The 19,085-nt window shown below is 35.2% G+C and overlaps 3 protein-coding genes across 8 annotated transcripts; 1 reads left to right on the plus strand and 2 right to left on the minus strand.

The window, feature by feature from the left end:
- Nucleotides 1–1,799: 1,799 nt before the first annotated feature.
- LOC133286977 (uncharacterized) lies at nt 1,800–2,777 on the minus strand. The gene has a single exon (XM_061484516.1). It carries the CDS (start codon nt 2,775–2,777, stop codon nt 1,800–1,802), a length of 978 nt encoding a protein of 325 aa, XP_061340500.1.
- A 2,165-nt stretch (nt 2,778–4,942) lies between these two features.
- LOC133286960 (uncharacterized) lies at nt 4,943–7,296 on the minus strand. Of its 6 annotated transcripts, none has more exons than XM_061484497.1 (6): nt 7,003–7,296; nt 6,759–6,860; nt 6,251–6,315; nt 5,725–5,780; nt 5,591–5,620; nt 4,943–5,472 (listed from the first exon to the last, which is right to left on the minus strand). In XM_061484497.1, the coding sequence occupies exons 1-6, from the start codon at nt 7,191–7,193 to the stop codon at nt 5,353–5,355; spliced, it is 564 nt and encodes a 187-aa protein (XP_061340481.1). In that variant the 5' UTR covers nt 7,194–7,296; the 3' UTR covers nt 4,943–5,352. The 6 variants fall into 6 exon arrangements, with proteins under 6 accessions (XP_061340481.1, XP_061340480.1, XP_061340483.1 ...); XM_061484496.1 differs by having other exon boundaries at nt 4,943–5,475; XM_061484499.1 differs by having other exon boundaries at nt 4,943–5,497.
- Nucleotides 7,297–12,389: 5,093 nt separating this feature from the next.
- LOC133286968 (uncharacterized) lies at nt 12,390–13,701 on the plus strand. The gene has a single exon (XM_061484508.1). It carries the CDS (start codon nt 12,700–12,702, stop codon nt 13,597–13,599), a length of 900 nt encoding a protein of 299 aa, XP_061340492.1. The 5' UTR covers nt 12,390–12,699; the 3' UTR covers nt 13,600–13,701.
- The last annotated feature ends 5,384 nt before the right edge of the window (nt 13,702–19,085 follow it).

Raw genomic sequence — 19,085 nt, forward strand, 5'->3', positions numbered from 1 at the left:
TTTATTTTAATCCACCCGTCATAGGGGGACACCACGCAACATGGATAGACACCACTCTATGCTTGGAATGGTTTGATGGTGTAGCTCCATATGCTGCATGAATTTCAGATATTGTTTGGTCCACAAGCTTATGGCAGATTTCTAAGGGAGGAGCTTGTGACCCATGTGTTTGGGCATTACGCCATTTCCACGGTAGCCAGCATGTGACGAAGAAGATTGTTCTCCACGGAATATTGTTTAGCAACCTTCCGCCTCTGCTTATCATTCTCCTCCAGCCAAGCCTTATGATCTGCATTAAAAAATAAGTTGCCCCAATTTGCTGGTAAGATCAAGCGCCAGAGTTGATTCATATAAGGACATCACGTAAAGCATGACAAATTGTTTCAGTCTCAATATTGTACATTGGCAAAAATCAACAGCATCTAATCTCCTTCATCTAGCATGCCATTCTCTAGTTGGGAGTCGATTGTGTATCACCTTCCACATAAAATTTTTGGCCCGTTGTGGACCTTTCCAGGTCCAAAGGTTTTTCCTAATTTTCTTTGGGAAGTCCACCAAACCCATCTTTAATCAGAAAGAAAGGGTTCCTCTCTATCTCTGTTCTGCATGTCATATGATATTTAGAGAAATGCAGACTTGGGACTCAAACATGTGATATGAGGGGAAGAAGACATTGTGTTTACCACTAAGTTAATGCCTTATGTTGGCCTACATTTTTGAATTGTTTTATTTATTACATATTTTATTATTAATTTAATTTAACCAATTCGATGAGTGGCTTTGTTACGATCCAATTACAAAATATGGAACTTGAGGGAAACATAAGGTTCTAGTATGGGATTTATATGAACTTTGAGTTCTCCTACCTCATGAGTCAGCTTTTGGAGTGAGGCTCTCATAAGATTCGTATCAATTGGTATCAGAGTCTTCTACTATAGCGCAAAGCCTCTGTAGAGCATGGTGTGGTATGAGACTTGAGTTCCACATCGGAAATATAAGGTTGTGGTATGAGATTTATATGGATTTTGGACTCTCCGACCGGTTCGTGTCAGACTCATAGATGGATTGATATCTCGACAGAGTCAATGATGTCTGAATTTAATAACATTGCATACTATGACTTGAGAGGGAGGGGGTTTGTTCCAGCGCAAAGCGGAAAGGTGCGTATTGGAGCGTGCGCGCTTGGTTGCAATTTTGCTTTGTACTGAAGTATATGGTGAACGGTCTTCTGGCCTTTTGTGTTGGAGCCACATGAGTCATGATTCATGAATATGATTACTGAATTAGGTGTCTCACAAGTCAGAAGCCAACCCCTTAACAAGGGGAAAACTAAGCAATGCCCCTCTTGACGGGATGACCATTCAACGAGAATCATCACAATATCAAAATTATTAATGAGGGTCATACTCATCCACCTAAAATCATCACCAAAAAATAACACGATTTCATATGTCTATCGGATTTTATGGTTCTCTGAAAAAGGACAATTTCATATGTATACCAGATTAAATCTTCAGTATTTTTATTCTCGTTGATAAGTAAGTACGTACTGATGATAAAGAGATCAACAAATTTTTGTTACTCAAAAGGTATTTGATTGAGAAACAACATTTATAGACATAAGATTTGAATTGAAAGACATTAATTGCTATGAGCATGGATAGCAGTATAATTGGCAAGAGAAATATATGGTACAAGAAAGAGAGTAGTCGAGTGTACAAATAACAACAACAAAAATTGCAGAACAATTCAAAGTTGAAATCCTGTAAAAAGAATATTAACAATCAACAATTAAATATTTAGAGTCCAAGACTCCAAGCATATAGCAACAAAGAGAAGCCACCTGCAGCATTACTCCCACAAGACCTTGTTGATGAAGAGCTAGAGGTTCTCCCACAGTCACTGCTCTCCTCTGCCCATTGCATCACGCTACAATCCGAAGACAACCTCTTTCTCATTAACCTCTTCTCTACTCCCACCATTTCTGGCCATACGGTGCCGTCTCCTACTTGAAAAACAAAAACACCGTGGCCGTTATTACCGTTGTTATCGTTGTTGCTGTTAACCACCCAACTCAACACGTCCCAATAGAACTCTACTTGGATGCCATCGATGAAGATTTTCTCGTACCCTCTGAATTTCCATGCCAGCCTCTTCACGACCAAACGAGTTTGACCATCCACTTTCACTCTCAACACACCTCCATCGCACTCAATCTCTATTTCGTGTTTGGAACCCATGAACACTGCCCGTGATATGTAACTCCTCTTGCTTCCAAACACGTGTTCTCTCCTCGACAGAAGAACTTGACTTTGGTGGGTTGTGGTGGTGGTGGTGGCATCATCAAGCTTGGTGTGGCGCCGAGTCAAATCGTGGAGAAGGTCACCAAGAAAGAATTGGAGCTTGCCATTGTAAGAGATTGCTAAGTAGAAGCATGACTCTGGCTCCGCCGAGTTTTGAATGAATTCTGCCTGGTTCAAGTTCCAGAGGAGCTTGATTTTCTGGAAATGGTGATGGTGGAGGATTGATTTTGAGCAGTGTGGTGTTCTGAAGAAGGAGAAGGTTGATGGGTTCAGAGAAATGGTGATGGAAAATATATCTGCGGCGTGGATGGTTAAGGAGTGAGAGAAAAGTGTTCTTGACCAACTGAGGGTGAGATAAGTGGGCGAGTTGCAGAGTTGAGTTTGGTATATGCAAGTTACCACATTCTGGGGAACTTGAGAGCAACCCATCCTGCTTGATGGTGTGTTGGGTTGGCTGAAACAAGTTCCGATCATGTTAGGAAGAGGGAGAAACCGAGAAAGAGAAGAAACTAGTTAATGTTTGATTAGCTTGGGGTTTTTATTTTTAGCTTTGGTGTGGATGAGAAATGGAGCTATAGAGAGACAGGACAGGAGGAGCGTGTGGGTTCTTGGTTTTGTCTAAGAACACAAGAGAAGGGAAAATTCTAACTTGTAAGCATGGTTTGAGATTGACAGGCGGGGTTGTTAAATTTTCTTTTTAAGAAATAAATGTTCAATTTTATGGATGTTTTGGAGGGTTGTGTTGTGTTGTGTTCCTTTCTTTTTTAGGTGAGATGTTAACGGAATTCTAGTGCTTTGCATCATTCAATGATGAAAACACAAGGCTTCCATCGCTACAATCATCAACTCCAGTTGTAGTGCCTTTAGCAGACTAATCATTGGTTCATGTTTTGCTTCCTTGATTTGCGCCTTTGACAAAGCTATAATGGGAAAATATTTCTTATATGCTTGTGAGCTGGGTTGCACTCAAACTTTCCAAGTCATTACAATCAGAACAAGTGACTTTGTGGTTTTTTTTGCACATAGAAATGGCCTTTCCAAAATTCTTTTCCTCTGTCAATCATCTTAAAAGGGAATTGAAGATGGGCCCAGAAGAAAGAAGTGGCTTAACCCCTTCTCTTTCTCTCAGCCGAAAAACACTTTCTATGATGCAATTTTTTAGCAAAAGCTAATATTTATCGGGAATAATACTCTCCATGTTATTTGAGAAAAAAAAATTTATATACCCACAAATTAAAGGTGGAACCTCACTCTATATTTTTTTTCTCTCCCCTATGCTCTCTCCTCTAATTTGTATTTATACCTGTTTATGTTTATAAATTTTTATTTTTAAATTGTTGATTAACTATATAAATTATATTATTTTTAAAATGATCCAAATTGTATATATGTTTTTTTTAGGCTTTAATGTTTTTACAGTGAATGTAGATAAGTTATCTACATTCGCTCTCAAAACGACATCATTTTGAATTGAAAAATTAAAAAATTATGATAAGAAAAACTATTATAACCCTAAAATAAATTATAATTACGAAAATATCTTGATTTCCATCTCAGAACGACGTCGTTTTGAGCTCAATGTAAATAAGTTATCTACACTAGAAAAAGCTAACCTTTTTTTTATAAAATGTAAAACTACCATTTCTTGTTTTTTCCAATGAGTTCTCAACAGCTTAATTTGATACGAGAAAATAAAGCCTACAGAGTTTAAAGGGAAACAAAGCCATTATTCACTACCAATACTATTCGTTCAAGTAGCTTGTTCGGTTGTTCCTCCTAACCATAATTGGGTAATTGATCAAACAGTGGATAATTGATCAAACAAGTGGATAATTGATCAAACAAGTGGATATAAACTAATTTATCACTAACAATACTATCGCCACATACGGTGGAGCTATTTGTTGAGTATGGTTCATATTTTATATATAGATGACCGATTTTCTTTCGTTAGGTCAACTTAGATCTCATTTAATTTTTTCTTATAAATTAAGTAACTTATAATGAGTATCAGTGATGCTAATATAATATAGACAAGCTATATGTAATTTATTTTGGGTGAATCAATATAAATCATCGTATTCAATTTCTCTTTTTTTTTTTTTTTTTCCAATCTGTGTGTCGATTTCCGGCACTATCTACTACCATTAACTCATTCTAATTTGGGCAATGGAATTAGGTTACATGGTTGAGGTTCGAGGTGGTCACCCACTTAGTAATAAGCAGGTGTTCCTCCATCGTTAGGTTCGATTTCGAACCTCCTTGTTCACAGCACCAAGAAACGTTAGATGGTTGAGGACTGCGTGAGGATAACAGCGCTCTTGTTCTTGACTTGGTTTCTATTTCTAATGGTTGTTCCAAATTTTCATTTCTAATGGTTGAGCTACCCTTTCTTTTAGAGCCCTACCCCCCCAACTTCGATATTTTTAATGAGATGATACAATGTTGAGATTAAATACCCATCATAAAGACCAGGGGGCTTGTTTCGTGGTGGGGTTGTATCCCCTTATCCCTTTCCCTTTCAGCTTACACACATGAAACATATTCAACAAAAGTAATGCTTTCCAGTCTAATTTTCTAATCAAGGGCTCTGCCCCACCGGATATAAACCCAATTTTTAGGTGTGAAAAATTTACTGGGATAACTTCTATTATTTAATTATTATTTGAGATGCAATTGGATAGGATGATATACCTACAGCATCAAATTCAATCCCCCCCAAATGTTAACATTTTAATTGCAATATGGTTCATTGCACGTTCAAGTCCACAAGCATTCTGAACTGCATCCCTAACAGGCTGCAATTTACTGGTGTGTGTATATGTCCCCCCACCCACTTCTTCAAGTTGACTAAATTCAATATGCCACCCCATGAGGAGTCTTCCTTTTCTTTATAAAGGCATTATTCTGAAAAGCTAGATTTACATAACTAAGTAATATTTGCACATATATTTGAAAAGAGCCATCATGGTTCTTCCTCTGGTGTATTGAATCGTCAGATCATTTCAGGAAAGCATCTGATTATTCAATTTGTATGACGCGAATGCCATTAGATGGCTGTGGAGAGAAGAATAACAACGAATAGAAGTGCAGCCAGTCCCACGAACATAAAGATAGCAAAACAAGCCTTCCATAGTGAAATCCTTGACATAAAACTAAACGGTTGAACCTGCTAGCTCACAAAACAGAATCAACTAATCAAGTGAAAGGAGGACCGAGTGAAGGGATGCAGAGATACCATGTTAACACATACATAGTAAATACCAATAAACAAAGTACATACATACCTCCACCTGACTTCTGTTTGCATCATCTGACTGCTGCAAACAGAAAACAAGAGGATCACACACCATTAGACCTTTAAAACCATAAAAAATTTAATGTCAGTGGTTATAATTTCTAAACTAGAAAAAAAACTTACCAGAAGAGGTTTCAGCAACTCTGATTGACCTTGGGAGTATGAGGTTTGCAACTGATCTGCAAATGAATTTAGGTAAACTATAACAACCACCAAAACTGATCCCATTAGTTGAGATCAGCTACATGGATCAATTAACGCTATTGGAATCTATGAAAAAACAAATTTCTAGTAAAACCATTTAGAAAAACAAGATGCCTTTTAACTCCTTAACTATAGCCCAAGGGTTTATATTCAAATGATGAGTAACGTACATCTGATTAGCATGCATATTTTAATTTCTGACTTCAACGGGGTGGAGGACAAAGGGAATAATCATTGGATCTGATTACAGTATTGAACTGACTGAGCTCTAAAATCCTTGCATTCCGGATTGAAGCAGGTTAGTTAGATGACATAGAGGGGCTTGATGATTCAGAAACAATATTTAGCAATCTTAAAGCTACTATTACTCACAAAAAGTGTAAAGTCGCATGAATGATGGACATGTTTCCTTTGAAAATTGTTGGATGAAATGATAAATTTTTACCTTGGTCATAAAATTCAGGGCTAACGTTGTATTCTTTGCTACCAGTAGCAGAAACATTTCTTGGCCTGAACAGAAGTAGAAGTGCAAATACTGAAAGGTGAACCTATCTGTCAAAATCAATGGACTGAATAATGATGACATAATCATTCATTTTCAGCTATTATTTTGAGTCATAAAAAGTAGATGGAGCTATAAAACAATGGCATTTTACCCTGTTCTACCATCAAATATTCTGCCTTTTCCTTTTAAATTATACTAGGATTTGCTGATTATTATAGTGGATAGATATTATCTTGAGAAGACTTGCTTTCCCAAAGCCTCACTTTTCAGCAAAAGGAGCTTTTCAATGATGTCTATATCTCACAAACACAACACTGCTAAGTTGAAATCGTAGCATGTAATCAAGGAAACAGTTTGCAGGCTTTGAAGCTGCACAAATATACTGAAATCTCATACTCATCCTTTACATGTATGAATAGAAATTGAAACGAGTTAAGACAGAGTTTACCTGTTTGGGCATGGTAATGCATAAAGAGAGCGAGCCAAAGTTCTGGTTCTTAGCTGGATATCAGAAAGCATTGTCCAACGGAAATCCAGATCTTCATGTGTTCTGTAATAAATTCGCTGAAGATATAGATTACTTACTGAAGCAAATCAAACTTAATTATTAGCGAAGGAAATGTTAATTAGTAATTGATTTTTTTGTTTAGGAAAAGAAACCCGAATAGAGAGATAGAGAGAGAGAGATATACAATATGGGTTTAGTGGGTGGGTTGCGTAGAAGCGATTCAAGGCGATCGAGCTTCACTCCAAGCTCCAATAGTTTGGATCGAGCAGAGTTTACGACACTCACACTCACACTCAAACTCGTGTGATTAATTCTGCTCTCTAAGTCCTCCACCCATTGCGAGGCCTCTTCAGCTTCTCTAAGCCACGCATCCATTATCAGATTCACGCATATTTTTCAACTCACGAGTGCTAAGTAGTAACTAACAACAAACACAGTGTCACGTGTCAGTGAGTGTCTCACTATCACTATCCTAAACCTTCCTCTGCACTGCCGAAAACAAAACAACATAGTGCCAGTGTCTTGCGTCTTGTGTTTTATTAGAACAAATCTTCGGGGGTGCATAGGTGGGTACAATTTTTTATTTTTTATTTTTCCTAATTGTGTAAAGTTTTTTCCCATTTAAATTCAGTCTTTAATTTTTAATTTTATTTAAGTTCTAAAAATGTTTTTTTTTTCCTATTTCAAAAAAAAATGTTTTTTCCTATTACAAAAAAAAATGTTTTTTTAATAGGATGTAAAAAAATACATTTAATGCGGATTTGGATCTTTTTGTATAAAAATATGAAAAAATGTTCATGTGTTGACATTATTTGAACACAACTATTCATTTAAAAATTATATATTTTTTTCTCTTATCTTATTATTAATAAATAGTTATGATCAAATATTTATTTTTTCCCGTGCAAGAATTCAAATCCCATGCACCGAAGATTTGTTCATTTTATTCGGAGTTTTTGCCGCTTCGCCTGACAAAACCCAGAGGTTAACAAGATATTTTAACATACTTTTTTTTTTAATACAGATATTTTAACATACTTTGTCCAATAATAGAAATTGTTTTGTCCAAATTTTCTAATTCCGCGATGTTTTTTTTTTTTTTTAAACCAATTCCGCAATGTCTTTCCTTTTATTTCACAATAAAAAAATGACGTGCTTTATTTAAAACCAAAAATAAAATTTTTAAAAATTGCATTCATTTGTGTTCACTCATTCATATCTTTATGTAAAGAGATGATCTATTTTGATATTTAATTTGTATTTGTTTAAGATTATCATTTTAAAAATAAATATTAGAATTCGGTTGAAAAATAAGGTAAAAAGAGTATGAGCGGATACCCGTATTTTTAACAAGAGATTTAGTTAAGCTGTAACTTCAACTCAATCTCAAAATTAGTACTAGGGCTTTGTTTTTTTTTCATTTAATATGAGACGAGAAGTTTTGTACTGACACATATTTCAGATAGATTCTACTATCAAGAAATTAAAAAAATAAAATAAAATCAAAGCACATAAATCAATGCATATAGGACAGGAGAAATATTTTCTCCCGAAAATATTTGTCCAATAATATATCTCTCTCTCTGATAATGGAAAGTATCATCAGCTTAAGATAAGTGCAATTTATCATTTTTTTTATATTGAAAATAAGCGAGAGAACTAAAAAGGAAGAAACAGGAGAACTAACAAACGAATTCCTTTAGATTTTATTTATTTATTTATTTTTTAACTACGGGATTTCAGAGGGTTATCAAACAAGTATGCATAATTTCTTTTACTTTTCTGCTTGCACACTTTTGTTCCGATAATTGCATTCCGCCCGTTCAATTATGGTAAGTTAGGTAAAATAGTTTCTTTAGATGAAGAAAAACAAAACAAAACAAAACTGTTTTGCTAAGCAACCATTTTCTCTTTACTAAAAGAACTTTCCGAGTACTCATACATACACATGTTGACGGTCAAGTCTTGTAAATATCACAAGTCAATTATTAAGACATAAACTCTTATTGTTTATCAAAAATTTATTAAACTATAGCATTTCTTATTTTTTAAAAATCAAACCTCATAACATTTAAATGCAATTAGCACTTCAAAGATTTTAAAAAATAAATAACTAACTTAAAACTATTGATATGAACCAATATTGGAGCCATAAAATATCCAATGATACCATAATCCAACACAAGCTAAAAGTCCAAAATAAATACTTAACCAAAAGAAAATGCGTAGGAAATGTATAAGCAAAATCCGACAAGCTATTTTTTAACACAGATAGCTGGACTCTAATAGTTTAGACCCATCAAATCTCCCCGGTGACAAAGACAAGTTTTTAGCTAAACCTCAATAATATACTTTACTTGGAGGCATTACACATTGAAACTAGGTTAAAAAAAGCCATGCAAACAATTCAATCAACAAAGCTTTCAAAACTTAGATACAAGCATTTTATACTTGAGCATTGGAGTGTTTAGTAAGTATCTAACCTCCGTTATTCCGTCGAAAATTATTACAAGATTTTTTCAACGAAATTTCATTCATTTTCTGTCAAAATTTTTGGACGGAATTTGTTTTCTATCGAAAATTATTACAAGATTTTTCAACGAAATTTCATTCATTTTCCGTCAAAAATTTTCTACAAAAATAATATCCGTAAATTTTTTTCGACTGAATCGCTAATTCCGTCGAAAAATTCATTACCAACGAAGAGATACTCGACGGCTACATTTCCGTCGATAATTTCATCGGAAACTTCATTTTCGAAATAATTTTTCTGTCGAAAAAATAGCATTTTTTAGTAGTGCAAGACAACTTCAATAATCCAATCTCGTGCAATAGATCTGTTGAGAAATATAGTCTCACATTAGTTGTATGTGAGGTTTATAAGGCATTGGGCACTCCTACCCTTTGAGCTAGCTTTTGGGGTGGTGACCTCAAGGTTCTTAACATGGTATCAAAGCGTTCAAAATCTCATCGCCTCCCACTTTCTTTGTAGTGGAATTTCCACTTGTAGGTGGGTTTGTATGTTGTCCATCCTTCAAGCCCAGTAAGCTCTCGTATGAGGGGCGTGTTGAGAAATATAGTCTCACATTGGTTGTATGGGCAATTACTGAGAGGTTTATAAGGCCTTGAACACTCCCACCTTTTAAGCTAACTTTTGAGGTGGTGACGTCAAGATTCTTAACAAGATCATTGATAACGAGGGTTTCACCACATTAAAACTCCTCCAATTTGAATCGGGCTTAACTACATGTGATTTGCCCAAGTTCTTGTGATCAGATCGACAATAATTATATTACTGTTAAATTGTGCATATTTCTTTTTTCCCCTAAATGAGAGTATTCATAGTGGTATCGTTAAGAATAATTTTTTGATTCAAAAGTGGTGGTTTAAAAAAACTTTTCTTAAATTTATATCTCTAGGATTCAAAGAGCTAATATAATAAAAAGGTTTCACTTGGAGATTTAATTTAATTTTACCTCAACCAACTATTATTAAGTTAATTGTTTATGTATTTCAAATATTAAAGCAAAATTATAATTCATGCTTACCAATTAATGAAATATTGAAGTCAAAATTGGTCATTACGTAATTAGTAAAAAAAAATTAAATCCTCCTCACTAAGGATTTTAATTATTAAATGAAGAAAGTATTGATGTTTGTTATACTCTTAAAATATCAACTTTTTTTAATTCTTTTTTATTAAACATAAAAAGGATAATTAAGAATGTGTTTTAAAAAGGGATTTGATGTTTCTTCTCCTAAATGCCATTATTTTCGATTTTGAAAAAAAAATGTAGAATATTTTTTTTAAATTATATTATAATAGAAAAGTAAATTTTTTAAAATACCTTGTATTTTTTCAAACCTTTATTACAAAAAAAAATAAAAAAAATTCCCTTTGAAAAAATATGCAACGTTACTCTTTGTATAAATGGTCACAAGTAAAATCAATTGAAATAGAATACGAAAAGCCGTGTCAAATATTTTGTTTAACCAGCATTTGGAATCAAATCAAGATATGGAGACCAACTCACTCACACGGAAGATCCTCAAAACCAACTTGTATGCTGTTTCATTTGAATTTAGTGCTGGCATCGATGAGTGAGTGGGGGAGGGAGGGAGTTAGGTGATGTTACTTATATACTTTTTTTAATATAAAAAACACATAATTATCGAAGATTTTCAACTTTTTTTCACAAAAAATAAAATAAAAAATTCAGCCACTCATTTTTTAATATTTCTATAAGGAATTTTTTTCTTAAAAAAAATTATCCACAACTAATACATTCGGACGAACATTGTCCCTCTACGTGCAACTAGCTCAACCGGAGGAGGATCCTTTTGCTTTGTCTTTGGTGGTGTAATTCTGATGTCCGTTTTCACTTTTCAGTACGCTAGTCAATTCAATGTCCTTCTTCCTTTTCCTCCCTTTCGCTTTTTCTTCTTCTTGTTCTCATTAATTTTTTTTTTATATTCTTTCACTAAACAAAAGAAAATCATAATTAATTTTTACAAATATGTATTATCTAAATTAATGGATAAGTTGAAAAATTATAAAAACTCTTATAAACTACACTGTACACCATGAATAATATATATTAAAACAGTATAATTATTCATGATATATAATGTAATTTATAAAAATTTATAAATATAACCTGCTAAATTAAACAATGACATAATTTCTATATACTTAAGCTTATAGGCCTCTTCATTATACCTTTAATAAAATAAAATAATAAATTAATAAACAGAAAAAAAAAATTGAAATTAATGCAGATAAGTTATCTGCATTTACTTCTAAAACGACGTCGTTTTGAGATTGAAAGATTAGAAAATTATAATTATAAAGACTATAATGACCTTGAAATAAATTAAAATTATAAAGGGTTCATTTTTTCTGCAGTTACTGCAGATAAGTTATCTGCAGTAAGCCCAATACGACATCGTTTTGGGACGGAAATCATGATATTTTGTAATTTTAATTTATTTCAGGATTATAATAGTCTTTATATTTATAATTTTTTAAGATTTCAATACCAAAACGACATCGTTTTGAGAATAAATACAGATAATTTATCTGCATTAACTGCTGAAACATTAATTTTTGTTCCAAAACGACATCGTATTGGGCTTACTGTAATAATGACAGAAAAAGTGAACCCATTAATAAAAATGATTATATTTTATTTAAAATTAATATTTTTAAAAAAAATTAAATAACTGAAGCTGGAATCTATATGGCAACGTGGTAACATTTATTACTATGAAAGACGAGGTATGTTACGCATGTATACTCCTCTGTCCTTGGTCATTCATGTGTGAGATGGTGCTTGCATTTGCACGAGCTTGTGGGATCCACGTCCTAGGAACCGTTCCTGAGTCCTATAACATGCACTTTCCCCAACTTTAACTCCATGAAGAAAAATAAATAAAAATAAAAATAAAATCATAAATACACCCAAGAGAGAATACATTGATTGGCATTGACAGTGAAAGAAGTTTGCTTTTTTTGTCTGCTTCTCTCAGATCTGAGCTGTTTTACTCCTTACATTCCCCGAACTTGTCTTGAATTAACACTCTCTTCTCTCAATTTGGATTCATGGGTTCTAACTCTAACACAGTAACACCCCATTTCCATATTCATTTGAATTTCTCTAACCATGTCTGAGATGGGTCTTGCTGTGTCTCTGATCAAGTTAAGGTAAGGTTCTGTCATAAATTCGTTTCTGTTAAGTTCTGTCTTGTTCCTCAGTGAGTGTTTTTGTCCACTGCAAAATTGGGCACCATATGTTTGTTGAAATATTCGAAGAGAAAAAGCTTTGGAATTGAATTTAATTGAAGCTGCTTTTGCGGGGGAAAAATAAAAAATAAATAAAGAATGAAGGATTTTCCTTCTTGTTTTGGTGAAAATGGAGTTCAAGTAGCTGATTCTTCGTCTTCGAGCGCCAGTAAAACTGCCCAGAATCTGGTTAATTGTGTTTATCAATGCCGGATACGTGGTAGATCGTGCATGATTACTGTCACGTGGAGTAAAAATTTGATGGGGCAAGGCCTCAGCGTTGGGATTGACGACTCTTCGAGTCAATGTCTTTGTAAGGTGGATATCAAACCATGGGTGTTCTCCAAGAGGAAAGGTTGTAAGAGTCTAGAGGGGTATTCTTGTAAAGTTGATGTATGTTGGGACCTTTCTTCGGCTAAATTTGGTTCTGGGCCTGAACCACTGGAGGGATTTTATGTAGGAGTTGTTGTAGATCGACAAATGGTTCTTCTTCTGGGGGATTTGAGGAAAGAAGCTTTCAAGAAGACCAATGCCATCCCTTTACCCTCCAATGCTGTTTTAGTTGCCAAGAAAGAACATATTTTTGGTAAGAAGTTGTATGCTACCAAGGTTGTATTTTGTGACAATGGTCGAATTCACGATCTTGTGATTGAATGTGACACTACAAGTGCTAGTGATCCGTGCCTTATCATTCGCATAGACAGCAAAACTGTGATGCAAGTGAAGCGATTGAGGTGGAAGTTCAGGGGAAATCATACTATCCTGGTAGATGGCCTTGCCGTAGAAGTTTTCTGGGATGTCCATAATTGGCTCTTTGGTACATCTCTTGCAAATGCTGTCTTTATGTTCAGGACAAGCCTCTCCGCTGATAAGTTGTGGTCTAGCCAAACCCTCTCCGAAGCAAATCAGTTGCAGAGTTCTTTCTCTCAGAGATTTTCTGAGACCAAATTGCAGGGTCTTGGTTTCTCGCTTATTTTGTATGCTTGGAAGAACGTGTAGAGATGCAGAAATGCATCATATAGACCTCTTAGTGAGTTTTGATTTTTCAACAATGTGATTAAAATACTGTTGATTAAAAAATGAGTCATTTTGTTTCTCTCATTCCCCATGTTAAATTCATACTCTCAATTTAGCTGAGCTATTTGAACAGATCGGAGACAATATTTTCCAAATCGCTGTAAATTTGTCTTCAAGTATTAATTTTGTGGTCCATATTACTAAAACTACAAAGTTTGAAGTTTGTTTCCTGTGTTATTCAAGCACATCTTTATTCTCCTTTAATTAGTCAGTTTATGCCTATAATTCCCAGTTGTTGTCATATAGTTTAACTCATAGCATTGAGAATTCATTTTATCAAATATGTAAGGCTACAACTCCAAACTGGTAATGTCCAGTTATTACGAAGGTACAACAAATATTTTTAGCAAAAAAGTGTATTAAGCATAGGGGAGCTGAGGTTGAAGATGAAGATCACCAAATTACAATGAATGTCATTGTTCTTTCTTTCTTTTTTAATAACCATTTGAGACTTTCTTCTATGCTTCGTGGAACTGAGATGGTGAAGCTATCATCAGGCTATGGAAGATTAGTACTTGTATTATGCACTATGTAAGGCGCATGGATATGAATATTCCCTGCCTTAAATAGAATTGCCTACTCTGATGCCTGATAATGATTAGCAAATTGGGTATGTGACTTTGGCCAATTATATATTTACATATTAGTAGGTCAGATATCATTTTACTTTACTCTCTGAAGACGATTGCCAGTCTGCCATGGCTTGTGAATCATTGTTGTCTCTGCAAAAACTTTCTGCTGCTGAACCTGATGGGATATCCTCTGCTCATCATGACCTCTAATGTAAGTCACAACTCCCTGTAACAATGCTCTGCTGTTCAATGATGTTACCATTAGACCTGTCATAGCCAAATCACCAATATTTATCTCTTTTTAGCCCTGTAGCTTATTTGTTGTATGATTAAGTGATACAATTGTCTGTCATTCTTTTCATACTCCAGCACAAGCTGTAACTCTCACACTCCTGCATAGTCTTTTTTATGCTGTTAATCTTTTTAGCATATAGGTATTTTGTTTTGATTCCCTTATCCCTGAAATCATAAATGAAATCTGTTCAGGAAATTTCACCTGGACGTAGTGAGAGATTGTGTTTGAGCTTCCATGGACGGAGATCAAATGGTAGTAGCCGGCGGCTTCTCCGTGTGTTTGGGAAAGAGGGGATGATGTACCCGTAGATATTGTAACACTCAAATCAGTATGTGAATTAGATAGAATGTGTGAAGTTAGAAGCATACATCTCCCCTGAATGAGGGAGAAGCCCCTTGCCTATGTATGGCGACATGGAGTGTTGGCTTTGCTATAGTTGTTGAGATGTGATTAAGGGGCCATGGATTTGGGGGATTTCCTTACAAGAGTTGTTATTTGGTTTAATATTTACTGATTGTGCCATCTTTGACTTGTAGTGGAGGGGAGTGGGCAAAGGGCTTATGTGGGGGCCAGGGACTAATCCAGAACAAAATCTAACACGTACATGTATACATGTGTATGTACTTATACTCCTAAGGGTTGTCATCCGTATCTATCCCTGTTTCGATCGTTCGGGGCTATCTCCAAATTTTGATACCCTTGAGAGTCTTTTTAAATACCTGTTGTTTGCGGAGAATTCCTTATTATGGTTTCCAATTATCTAGCCAAGTATTTCCTGTTAACTCCCACAGTCCCACTTATCAGTCTGCTCTTCATACTATGTTCTTGGTAACTTAGAATGTAGTTTTCATGTATATATATATATATATCTATCCTATTTTTTAATCCTTCATTTAGCAGAAAGTGATTGCACAAATCAGATGTATATAATTTCAGATAGCATTATCCACTTATCCTTGCTTTAGGAGTACAATTCCCAAGGATGAAGTTCATGAACCACTGACCTCAACTGTGCAGTCAAAATGGATGACTGCAAGGTAATAAGATGGAGCAATGTAAAATCACTACATCATATTAGTCTCAGAAAAAAATTGGTGATTGCCTTGAAAGTTTGCTGCCGATGTTCTGCTTGTGGAATAGGATTTCTGTAAATAACATTATATATATCTTTGCATTTATGTCTCTTTAAACAAAAACTTAAGTTATTAGGTGAAGACAAATGAATGGCTTCTATATTTATGTTTTTAACACCAGTACGTTGAGCAAATAGAATATAACTAGGGAAATCTGAAGTGATAAAAACAAACGGAATTTTTGCCATTCTAAGATTTGATCACTGACTGTAAGATTACAAGTCTTGTGTTTGTCCTGTTTGGTGGTAATAAATGAGAAATATTTGTTTCCCGTCATAAACAAGTTGCTGACTTGCTGGGACTCGTGTATTTTACAAAAGTTTACAGGCCTTGTTAATGAAGTTATTACAGGTTGCATGTTCCAGTTTTCCATTTCAAGACTTGAAGAATTCATGTGATGCAAAGAAGTTTTGTGTTTTTTATTTTTACTTTCTGGATAGAATTACCCCAACTCGAGAAAGGGAAGGATATTTATGAACACGGAAGGATTAAGACTAGGAGCACAGTTATTTATGACAGAGTACTGATTTTGGGATTAAGACTAGGAGCACAATTTTAGGATATTTGACATGACACTTATATGAAGTCATTTTTATTGACATTGACATGAATGCATTAGTTTTGGGATTTCAGGCGTATTTTACGTATAGGTTGTACATGACCCCCATTCTCTCCCTCGGCTAACTTAATGATACCAGTAGCTGTAATTAAACACTAACTCTACTCCTGTTTTTGTTTTTGAGGGCTAACAAACAATTTATGCTTCTATTTCCTTCACTGAGTAGAGTATGGGGGCATGCCTAATCCCAGGTGATCACTAATTAACCTGACTATAATTGGGCTTTCATTTAGTTTTTATGAATTATGAGCATTTCAGTTTAAACAACGGCGTTTCAGCGCAACATTTAGTTGTCACCCAAAGAGAAAGGGTAATATTATAGTGTAAGATATAATACCTTTGCCTCTTTCTTAAAAAAGTTCATGAACATTATTACAAGTGCCCTAGAAATGGAATTGTCAAGAGTACTAGTTGACCAAAAGTAATGGCATTTTTTTAAGTAAAAAAAGGACTGCTCTGCACCCTAGATAACGAGATCATTTTTTATACGACGAGTGTATAGGGCTAAAAAATTATAAATATGTAGTCGTTTTGAAAATAATTATGAAAATATAGCACCTAAACACGTCCATATGAGATGTGTTCAAATGGAGAGAGACACGCCCAAGATGGGCGTGAGCTACAGGGAAAACACGCCCACATGGGGCGTGACCAAGAGGAGAGAGACACGCCCATTAGGGGCGTGACCTATCAGGAAGACACGATCACATTGGACGTGTTCCAGCGGAAGGTCCTGCCCATTCTGGGCGTGAGTGACCCAACTGCAGCCTATTTAAACACTCACCCCTCTACACACTCTTCACAACTCTTCTCCCTCATTATTCTTAAACTCCCACATTCTTTCGCAGTTGTTTATTTGTAGTTTGCACTTGTTTATTGATATTTTGCACTTTTTTACTCATATTTCGTTTTATCTTATTATTTTTTAATTTTAAAGAATAAGTTTGAATTCTAATACTATTCGTGTTGTTCTATATTTTAACGGTAGGAAAGAGAAAGGTCGTCGTGGTGTTGTTTATGTAGGGGAGAAAAGGTCATCACGTATTAAACGGAACTCAACGGTTGTTGAGCTGCATCAGAAAATACGCCAAAAATTATGTCTTCAAGACAATCAATCAATCACTCTAGTCACGACAAGATTATCGCAACGTGAACAATACATTAGTTTGCAAGTGATCGATGACGAAGACATCGATATGGTAATGGAAGAGTTCTTGAACCAGTCTAGAAATAATTTCTTAGAGTTGTAGAAGATGAACATGACCCCTACCTGGGTTATGGATGAGGACTATGAGGAAGATGATGAGGAAAATATTGCTTTGGAGGATCGTCTTCTTGCAGAGGATGCGAGTGCATCGGACAACGACGAAGAATGTGGCAGGTCGGGTACTCAACTTTAACCATGGCATGATTTGAGGGAGTCTCGTATCGTAGTACATCATGACACAATCTCGAGTCAAGTACCAAATATACCTGAAGGTATGCTATGTAACAACTATTCATGTTTGCGTGCTGCGATTTTTGCTTAAGAAAATAATTCAAGTTTATTATTATTATTACGTAGTACATGCAGACGATGTACTTGTTGCTCCTTTTTGGTCTGAAATTCCACATTACATATATATTGATTGGGATTTTTCGAGTGAGGCACAATCATGTACGCAGAGTTCGGGTTCAATCCAGGGTCCACGGCAATTGGGGGAAAAGTTGTTTGTTAACTAGCAATTTACATCCAAAAAAGAGGCTTAAATGGCAATCAAGCGCAACCTCATGAAGGAGCATCAAGAAGCAATTGTGGTTGAGAGCACGCCTACAAAGTTAAACATGAAATGTTGTGCGCATGTCCAAGGTTGCCCATGGAGGATCAGGGTAATTAAACCAACGTATGGTGAAAATTGGAAGGTAACGAAATAGGGTGGGGATCACAATTGCTTGAATGACCATAATTCTCAAGATCATCGACAACTTGATTCTGACGTTATTGCATCACTTGTAGTAGGTATGTTATTTCAAAGTATGAAGCTGATTACAAAATTTGGTTGATATACCTGTAGTTCTGTCTGTTAATGTATATATCCGTCTTTTGTTTGTCAGAGATGATAAAAAAAGAACCATCAGTGTCCTTTGCGCTGATCCAGGAGAGGATAACTCATTCTTATGGTTTCAAAATTTCATATAGAAAGGCATGGTATGCGAAGCAGAAAGCCATGGAAATGTTGTACGGTGATTGGGAAGAATCATATGCATATTTATCCAGGTGGTGTGAATATATGCTTCGTTTTTCACCAGGTTCCTTTTACAATATTCAAACAAAGGATTGTTTTGTTGGTGGGCAGTTGGTCCCGGGAAAACGCGTATTTCTTCGTTGTTTCTGGACTTTCAGACAATGTTGTGAGGCATTTAATTTTTGCAAACCAATGATATAAATTGATGGCACTTATCTATACGGAAAATATAAGGGAAAGTTGTTGATTGCCACGGCTCAAGATGGTAATAATGAATGTCTGCCAATAGCATTTGCCGTTGTTGAGGGTGAGACAATGGAGGCTTGGTCATACTTCCTTGCCAATCTTTGTCTGCACGTTACACAAGCGCAGAATATATGTCTAATTTCAGACCGGCATGCTAGCATATTATCGCCTGTAGAGAATAATTCTGCTTGGCTGCCACCCCATGCGTTTCATGTGTATTGCATTCGAAATATTGCTAGCAATTTTAATCAACGGTTTAGAAATGACAAATTGAAAGCGGCCATGATGAATATAGGTATGTTGCACAGTCAAATTCAT

This window comes from Gastrolobium bilobum, unplaced genomic scaffold (genome assembly GCF_033153095.1).
Source record: "Gastrolobium bilobum isolate Gb01-03AN ecotype WA unplaced genomic scaffold, APGP_CSIRO_Gbil_v1 utg3810, whole genome shotgun sequence".
Taxonomy (NCBI): domain Eukaryota; kingdom Viridiplantae; phylum Streptophyta; class Magnoliopsida; order Fabales; family Fabaceae; genus Gastrolobium; species Gastrolobium bilobum.

Bases quoted from the DNA above. Each gene is read 5' to 3' on its own strand.
- LOC133286977 (XM_061484516.1), bottom strand. From the start codon at position 2,777: ATGATCGGAACTTGTTTCAGCCAACCCAACACACCATCAAGCAGGATG.
- LOC133286968 (XM_061484508.1), top strand. From the start codon at position 12,700: ATGAAGGATTTTCCTTCTTGTTTTGGTGAAAATGGAGTTCAAGTAGCT.
- LOC133286960 (XM_061484494.1), bottom strand. From the start codon at position 7,193: ATGGATGCGTGGCTTAGAGAAGCTGAAGAGGCCTCGCAATGGGTGGAG. The intron at 6,861-7,002 runs GTATATCTCTCT...AATTTATTACAG, and splicing joins CCACCCACTAAACCCATATT to AACACATGAAGATCTGGATT. The intron at 5,476-5,590 runs GTATGTATGTAC...TTTGTGAGCTAG, and splicing joins CAAACAGAAGTCAGGTGGAG to CAGGTTCAACCGTTTAGTTT.